Raw genomic sequence first — 9,264 nt, 5'->3', positions numbered from 1 at the left:
AATGTATCTTGAAGCATCCCTTCTGTCACTGGAACAGTTTTTCATGGGTTTCTTCTTCCACAGCTGATTTGATTCATTACTGGAATGTTTGAGCTCCGGTTTCTCTGAGCCACCACAAAGACGTCAGGCCTGTGCGACCACAAAGAGACACACACACACACACACACACACACACACACACACACCATTTCTTACTCTGTGTTAGTACGTGAGTGACAAGTTTCCTTTTCGTTAGTTTACTGAAGGGAGTTTCAAAAATTCGCTCAGCTGCAGCCTCCGCACTCGGGAAATGCATTTGGTCATAAAAACACGCTCACTTTCAGAGAGGATTTACGCACGCACGCACACACACAAACACACACACACACAAACTATAGAAAATGGTCTCCCATTTCCGTCACTTTGCATCTCAGATTCTGCAAAATTATAATATAATATGAAATCTTCCAAGGTTCACATTTTCCACAGGATGATGGAGTCTTTCCATTACCATAACATTACCCTCACGGTAATAGTTTCATGTGTGTGTGTGTGTGTGTGTGTGTGTGTGTGTGTGTGTGTGTGTGTGTGTGTGTGTGTGTGTGCGTGTGTGTGTGTGTGTGTGTGGTTGTGGTGCATTCGCCCAGTGGTTTCTCGAGGGGTGTGGAGGGAAAGACCATTGCTGAAGTAAAAAAAAGAAGAAATCTTTCCCAGAAGTCATTGTCTCAAAGCTCCTCACTTGCCAGGGCCCCGCCCCCTCTCTCACCAAACTCCGTGCAGCTGTCCGTCGTCTCAGTGCGGAGTTATACGTTATAAAAAAAATACATCAGGGCTGTGGAAAGTGGGTTGGAAAGAACTCTCTCTCTTGCCAGACACACACTCTCTTTAACAGGTCTCAGGGCTTTGTGGCCGCTTGTAAAACAGGAGACTCGTTGACAAGCAACAGGTACGGGGGAAAGGACTGAGAAACAAAATACAAATGTAATAATAAAGTCTGGAAATCAAACTGGGAAAAAAAAAGAGAGATGTGCCCTGAAACACTAGATGTTCAGCAGTCGTTTCACTGTAGACAAATAAAAGTAGAACTAAAAGTAGAACACTTTGAACTCATTTAGAATCAGTGACACAACACGTGTGAGTGTGTGTGTGTGTGTGTGTGTGTGTGAGTGTGTGTATGTGTGTGTGTGTGTGTGTCAGGGGAAATGCAACTTCAGGTTCAGAGTGTGTCATTTAATGTTTGCGTATTTGAATTATTGTATAATCTTGTATACTAGCTTCATCTGGACGGCTTCACATCTTTGTCAACCTGCTCGCTTTATTTCATTCACTCCGTTCTGAGGAGAAAATGTGCTCTCCAGATACAGAACATTTTGTTTCAATGGGAATTAATTTTACACTGTAATCAATTTACAATTGTCCAGCCGTGCAAACGTCGCCAAACTTCTTGAAATCTGCATTACGACCACATCATCAAGAGGATTCAGTGTGCTGACAATCAAAAGCTTTGTTCTTCCCACAAAACCTCACCTGTCCATGTTTACTGTCTCAATCCCTCTGAAGTAATCCTCTTTTCATTTAACGACTGTCCCAAGCTTTAATTCATGCAGATCACTTCTTGGAGTACGGTTACACTTAAGCTACAAAGCCAAGATGAGGAACACCAAAAATATCTCCCCCGCCCATCTTTTCAGCTGTTAGGAGATAAAAGGTGTTTTTGTGTAAACCCCTCGCCTGCATTCTGTCCATATCGTTTCTTCTACACTTCTTGTATCACCTTTCCTGCACCCTCTGGAACTGTTGTGGACCGAGTAGATAGAAATCAATGCCACCATGTGCAGCAGACTGATTGGCAACAATAAAGCGGCAGACAGAAAGACACGCAGCCTGGAATGAGGTGGAGTGCTCTCACGTTCAAAATGAAACAAGGGGACGCGATGGCAAAGTGAAAAATAAAAGTTTGACACAAAGTGTGTGCAGGCGGAGATGTTTTAAGGCATCGCTCATCTCCGCGTCTTTTCCTTTTCAGATGAGCATGTCCTCTCTCGTTCTAATTGACTTCTCTCTCGTACCCTCGAGGACAAGCTCGTCCATGTGTGTCTGAGAGAGTAGCCACGGTCTCGCCCTTCTCTACTCTCCCTCTCTCTCAAGTCTTTCTGCAAATCCTACGTTCATTTGCACTTCCGCATAATTAAGGGGATATTTCTATAAGGAGCAACAGAGGAGTCAAGTGTACGAGAGAAGGAAGAGAGACGGGACGCAGGAGGAAATGTAAATGCAACTGGAGAGAGGGGCTGTGGGAGGGGGGGGGGAGGAAAAAGGAGGAAACATGGTAAATAATAGAGTGACTTCAAACACTGAGTGATGGTGAGGCGGGGAGACAGAGAACCAGCAGAGGTTGTTTTGATTGCTCACAGATTTCTTTTGTAGAAAAGATAAAGAACCCCTTTAAAACTCCAGAATACATACTGTGTGTGTGTGTTTGTCCGTGTGTGTGTGTGTGTGTGTGTGTGTGTGTATACTGTATTCTCCGTATGTGTTTTCTTTGTTCACACTTTCCTAAATGTACTGTAGCTTTCACACATTATCCACTTGAAGAAACTGTGGCTGTGTGGAAGTGTACAATCTCACTTTTCTTACTTCAGTGCAACCACTGCCATTATTTCTGTTCCCTTCCTGTTCCATATCTTTTTTTTAAATGTATTTTGTCTGGAACTTTGTCTCTTTCTTTCTTTCTTTTGCTCTTCGTCTTCCGTTTCTTGTCTTTGGATAAGACCTTTTCCTTGAGAATTAGGCAGCAATTTGTAAATGTGTGTGTGTGTGTTCCAGTATCTCTCTACGTCTATGAGTCCGGGTGTCTGCGTTTGCCTCACCTGCAGAGTTTCCAGCCAGGGATGCGACGTTGCTCTCGTCTGCCACTGAAACACAAGGAACACATGTTAACACACACACTCACACACTCTCTCGTTCCATTGCGGTGCAGATTCGTCCCTTCTCTTAAGACTTCTGCGTTTTTTAATTTCATATACCCGACAAGCGTCAAACTGCTGTCCACATGTTCCTTATCTCTCTGAGGTTTGATCCTCCCTCTCTCCTTCTCCTAAGCCTCTCCTTCTCCCCCGATCGTTCTCTGTTATTCTTTGCGTCTTGTTTTACGAGATGACCGGGTGGCTGCTCTTTCCGCCCGTGATGTTAAGTCAGATTCACTGCTACTGAAGTCATTTCCCTTCCTCCCATCTCTCTCACTTCATTTGTCATCCCCCCCTCCCTTCTCGCCCTTGCTCTCCTTTAGCCACTCCATCTATCCCTCTCACCTTCTGCCCTTTACCCTCACTTCTCCTCTCAATGTTTTCATTTTTCCTCCAGTTACACTGCTTTCGTCCAGCGGCCTTCTCCTCCCTCTTTCCCGCCTTTGATCACCGCTCTCACCATCATTGCTCCTTGTTAATCGTCCTTTCACTCTCTGCCTCTCCCCCAGTCTCTCTTTTGCTTTTTCTCCCCCCTAAAGCCACACAGCGGACCAATGCCAACAAGGAGCACATGGACTAGTAGCCCTCAACTACACACACACACACACACACTCAGACCACAAAAACCAAGCAGTAACATGGCTTCTCCCAGCAAATACTTGACTAATGAAAACCAAGCTGTAAGTGTAATTTAAGCTACGTCTGTGTGTGTGTGTGTGTCTGACGACATCTGTCTGCGGTGAATCAACAGGACTGCTTCAGCAGCCTGGTAGCTTGTGGATCACTGTGTGCGTGCGTGTGTGTGTGTGTGTGTGCGTGTGTGTGCGTGTGTGTGTGTGGGTGTGTGCGCGTATGCCGACGTTAGCAGATCAGATGCCGTGTGTGACGCACACGGAGGCATGATATTAGGCGGGGCTACACGCACACTCGAGCTGTCACTTTTTCAAAAAAATGAAGTTTGAACTAATGTAATTGCTAACACATAATTCATTCTTATTAAATCAAATAAAACCGACGGAGCTTTTTCCCAAACTGAGTTAGAGAGCTGAAGCTGTTCTGTTTCACCCGAATGAAAAAAAAAAAACCAAGAGACAAGAGAAACACGGACAGAAGAAGAAGGCCGAGAGAAAAGAAAGAAAGAGATGAAGACGGATACGGCGAGAGGAACCAGAGAGGGAGTTCATAATCTGGAACCAATCTTAAATTATTCTTTAATGTTTAATTGGGCTGGAAATGAAATCAGGACTAATTAAATAAAAATGAAATAACTGGGCCACGGAATAAATGCTGACAATGCGTTTGCTTTCTGTCTCTTTGAGAAAAACACACATTTGAACACAAACACACAACAGCCAACACACACCTTGGACTACTGCCCAAAACTGCACTGATCATTATATTTTCTCAAAATGCTGGAGTGCCACTAGCCGCAGGTATTGCTGCTTGCAAAGCGGTGGAGGGGGCGTGAGCGTCTGGAACTTGTGGCCTTTCAGAAAAGGCCCGCGGTGAAGTTCTTTTGATCGAACCTCCGTAATGAAAGTAAACTCAAAATGAGCTCTGGGTACTTTTATTTCAGCCAGGTGTACCATTTTTTTCTTTAGCTTCCAGCATTCTCGACTTGTTTGTGAAGCGTGAGCAATCGGTTCCCCTGAACTTTGAGCTGACGGAGGAGGGCATGCTGGGAAAAAAAGGAAGCACAGCAGAGGGGGATCTAAGAGGATTTCAGGCTCGTCCAAAGGGAGACGGTTTGTTCCCCCCGAAGATATCGGGTCCTCCCCGCAAAACTATTCCTGGATTTAAAAACAGCATTTAACCCGTCGATAAATCCTCTTCCTGAAAAATAACAGAGAGCGAGAGAGACACTTGTTACGAAGCTGCTTTTTTTTAACTCTTGTTTGATGGTTTGGCAATGAAAATCCACCATGCCATTCGAGTAATCATGAATTAAATCCTAATTTGTTTGTCACACATTTAGTAAAGATCAAGTGTGTAAAACACACAAAGGATGACGTACAGACGTACAGCACAGACCATCACTCTCTCACTCCTCTTTTCCTGGCTGCCTGTGCTATTCAGCTAGTCTCCGGCTCTTTTGTCTAATTTTCTCTCTCTCCCGCACACACACATACACACACACGGATATAGACACACACACAAGTACGTTCACACACACACACACACACGCGGATACGTGCGTATGGCTGGCGGTGGAACCAGCTTGAGGAGGAGAAGTGAGGGAAGTGACATTTGAAACAATAAGCTTTCGTTGCGCCGCGCCATCCGCTGTCATATTAAACAGATGTATGCATTAGCACGGACTCAGCTACACGTATACTACTCATATTTATAATGTTGACTTTTAAACAATCACTGAAATGTCACCGAGCCCTCGCATGAGAATATCAATACTCAGAGAGCAACAAGTGACAAAGCGGAATTGTACAAAAATGTATTTTTCTTTTCTTATTTCTTTTCATAAATTAAAGACCAAATTACATTTAAATTAAAATCCTCCACAGATTGTAACCCATTCACATTGACATTTAGACTTGATATGGTAGGGAAAGGGAGAAGTTAGGTAACTCAATGTATAAAAAAGGGTCACAGTTTGACATTCCTACAGTAAAATCAGTGTGTCCAGACACTGGAGCCGCAGTGTGTCACAGAGAATCAATCAACTGCCTCTCCACTTTCAGGAACATGCAACAGGCATGACTGCTTCCCTGCCTCGATGTGCAGCTGCGTTTACTGTGTGTGTGTGTGTGTGTGTGTGTGTGTGTGTGTGGTTTCGCACGTCTGCAGGGGCGTCAGCCTGCGTGGGGCTTCGAGGAGCATGCCGTTGGTGCCGCAGCCATGCATCAGCCGGGATGTTAAAAAGATGCATGCAGCCAACACGCAGAGCGCATTTAAAACAGAAACGTCTCCCCACCAGTGTGCTGCTGGTTCTGAGTCGTACCCAGGTCCATGCTCTTGGAGGCCTTCACGTGCTGGAACTGCCGCTGGCTCTGGTTCTGGGGAGGACACTGGGGCTGGGCCGGGCTCGATACGTGATAGTTTTCTCTGAAACAAAACAGTTATCTGGTTATTATTTTCATTGCTTTAACTTAAAGCTACTTCTTCCACTTCCATCATTTGTCCTGGTTCATAATTCATATTTGCGTACCAATCACATGTAATGCACATAACAGAACGCAGGCACAAACACACACCTGTCCTGTAGATAGGAGTGTTGGGTGGAGCTGCTGAACTCTGTTTCATGTCCATACAGCTCTCCGTCCTCGTCCTCATCCATGTAAGAGTAACTCCCATTGGTCGCTGAAAAGAAAAAAGGACACAAGTCCTCGTTGAGGTTGGTGGTGACGTGATGCAGCAAAACATTTTTAATGACTCTGCTCGTCCTTTCCGGGCCGCGGCAGCTGCGATTTGCTTGAATTGATTTTGGTGACAATAAATACTTATATTTCTCCGAAAGCAAAAACCCATTTCTCGACTCTCCATTCATATGTTAAGCGTGTTTTGAACACGCAGCGCTTCCCCAAACGACAGAACAATACACTTCCTTCTTAATCGAGCGTGACTCTGATGAGCGTATTTAGTGCGTGACTCTTTTCACCAGGTCAGGAGAACTTCTCTGTTTTTGCTCACTCAGTTTGCTGTCACGCATCGGGACGTCGCGTTTCCACAGATTTAGCAGAAGTTCGAATAGAACATCAATAGAAGTTATTATGACCAGTGAAATTTAATTGAACCACGATTTAATTCCTTCTTTATCATGCACGTTATCTTGCAGTGGAAACATCTCCTACAAACAACTGTATGTATTCATTTTGCAAAATTCCAATTAAACACTTGATGACAATAAAATAATTTACCATGGCCCAATACTCATGCATAATGAATACAGCTTGAGCATAATGCAACTCAATGCAACCGCTACTGTCAGCTGTTAGCTCCTATTTATGGCCAAGTGGAAACGGTGCTGAACAGCAGAGTGGTGAAGGCGCGTGCCATATGGGCGCATGTGCCCTGAACAGAAGATCTACAATTCATGCCATTCATCCATTTGCTGCTTCCCCCTTCTCTCGCTTCCTGTCTCGCTGCACTATCACGATCAAATGAAGGCATTACATGCCTGAAAAATAATCAACAGAGATTTGTTTTTCACAATGTAGCATCTGGATGGATTAGCGGCGTCTTTTTGTTTCCTGCGGTATGATGCCGTCGACTTCTGACTAAAGTATCGACTCTCACATCCCGAGTGTCTCATTTAGCAAAGTCAAAGAGGGTAAAAAAAGTGAGAAAAAGGGGGTAATAATTTGATGCTTTTCTAGTGTTACTCTATAGAGTGATGTGACCTGGAAACAGTGTCAGTGCACTACAGCTCAGATAGGGGTTGAATAGCCGAGCCGTGAGCAAGGATTGAGCCATTCTGGCCAAGCCGAAAACAGTTGGCCGGCGCTCTCACAAACCAAAATTGAGACGGAGCATACGGAGTCAGGATGTGTTTAAAAAGTGGGTTAAACCTCAACTACTGCGAGAGCTCCACTGACAAAAGGTCTTGAGAGAAAAAAATCAACCTAAAGAACGATACAGTGAGATGGACAGAAAGATGAGCAGTCGGATGAGGATGAAAGAGAAAGAGCATGAAAAAAAATAAGACAGAAAAGAAAACCACGCAGCAGAATGCAGCAGCTCTGCGTGTGCAGACGTGGCTGCAGATGTCGCTCAGTGATACGGCAGTGTCTGCCTGATAAACCCAGTCTATGACAACCGGATAGACAGACACACAATCCACCCGAGCACGATTTGCATTCAGTCATCACTTCTGGAGTGCATGGCTGCCACACAACACACGCTGGTGTTGTGTGGTGTTTATTTCGCATGAGCAGTGTGTCCTTTATGTGCTCGCATCACGCACGTGCAACTGAAAGTGAAGATGCTGGAGCTGGAGAGGAAAACAGCCGCGTCGGAAGATATCGCTTCCTCTCATCTCTATCCCCCCCCCCTCCCTCCTTCCCCTCTCTCTACACTAATCACCTGCTTTATTTTTCTGCTGGTCCCATTCTTGCAATCTGATAGTTTGGCTGTCATTTATCTCTCCTTTCAGATCTCCCATAAATCATTTTATCTCCCACTCAGTTTCCAGCCTTTTTCCTTTCTAAACTTCCTCCCTCCTCCTCACTGCAGGCACCTTAATCAGCGGAACTGTCAAAAACACATTCTTCTTTCACCTCACTCTCACACACACACACACACACACACACACACACACACAAATCTGTTCTCACTGACTCCCACTCTTTGAAGTGAAACAGGCATTTGTTGTGTGGATAGTAGATCAATAGCAGTTTGCTCCAATAGCAGATATATGAATCCTCTTCTTGAGCGCTCAACTTTTTCTTCCCTCCATCTGTATTAGTCGACAACGCGCTTCTCTTTCTCTCTCCTCCTCCTCACGCTGCCGTTCCTCTTGGCGGGGAAGCCAGTGTGTCAACACACATAAATCCCACGGCTTAGGACGATTCCTTTTGCTTAATTAAATCTTAAAAACAAAGGCCTGTGTTATTAAAAGGTGATTCAACGTTCTCTTCATTTGCGAAGGAGTAATCTTACATCAACAGTCCACGACAGGATAATGAACTGCCTGTGACTTTTAATCCTCCCTTTTACACTGAAACCCGATATTTATTTTGGATGGATTGATTTTTAATGTATTGACTCAAGTACGATCACAGAATTTTTAGCAGATAAAACATGCTATGTGAATATGCTATGTGATTTGCTATGTGAATATCTACTGCTGTAAATCATTTAGTGTTTTTAAAGGAGGTCTCAAGCCATATATAATGCATTATTGACCTTCCATTAAATTAGAGGACTTGTTTGTAAAAAAAGAAAGGAATGGCCTAAATCAACACAGAGGCTCAGATATCACAGGACAGCAGACAGGAAAGCGTGTTGACATTGTACTTTTCTGTAAACGCGTTGAATTCACGTTGATGTTTTTGCTTTCAGTCCAACGAGCAACACGCAGAAGAAAGCGACAGTGAACTGAGCGGCTGGTGTTCAGGGCAGAGCGACGGGTCAAACACACACCAGACCTTCACCCAGGAGACCGCTGCTCGTATCCTGTGAGAAACCAAAAGTAAATGTTGACTGTACGTCTGGTATGTCACCGTACGTATGAACGTCTGCTCGGGGGAGTAGTTGTGTTGCCTGAGCCTCACCAATTGTTTGGGTGAATTAGATATCCTGAGTTTTGTTCCCTTCAATGGGTCAAGTTTCAAAGACACTAAATCCTACATGTCCCACAATGCAA

The 9,264-nt window shown here is 44.5% G+C and overlaps 1 protein-coding gene across 3 annotated transcripts in view; it reads right to left on the bottom strand.

The window, feature by feature from the left end:
• Nucleotides 1-9,264, bottom strand: part of pard3bb (par-3 family cell polarity regulator beta b) — a 180,865-nt gene that overhangs the window by 88,142 nt on the left and 83,459 nt on the right. For 2 of the 3 annotated variants that reach the window (XM_068572961.1, XM_068572959.1), the window contains exons 15-17: nt 6,155-6,260; nt 5,875-6,005; nt 2,850-2,894 (exon numbers count right to left, since the gene is read on the bottom strand). In XM_068572961.1, the coding sequence (XP_068429062.1) occupies nt 2,850-2,894; nt 5,875-6,005; nt 6,155-6,260 (282 nt within the window). The remainder of the gene's footprint in view (nt 1-2,849; nt 2,895-5,874; nt 6,006-6,154; nt 6,261-9,264) is intronic. The other variant, XM_068572960.1, reaches the window with a different exon arrangement.

The sequence above is a fragment of the Clinocottus analis genome, unplaced genomic scaffold (assembly GCF_023055335.1).
Source record: "Clinocottus analis isolate CAN_PGR_092001 unplaced genomic scaffold, fCliAna1.0.p SCAF_12, whole genome shotgun sequence".
NCBI classification, from domain to species: domain Eukaryota; kingdom Metazoa; phylum Chordata; class Actinopteri; order Perciformes; family Cottidae; genus Clinocottus; species Clinocottus analis.
This window is presented reverse-complemented; position numbering and strand designations above follow the sequence as displayed.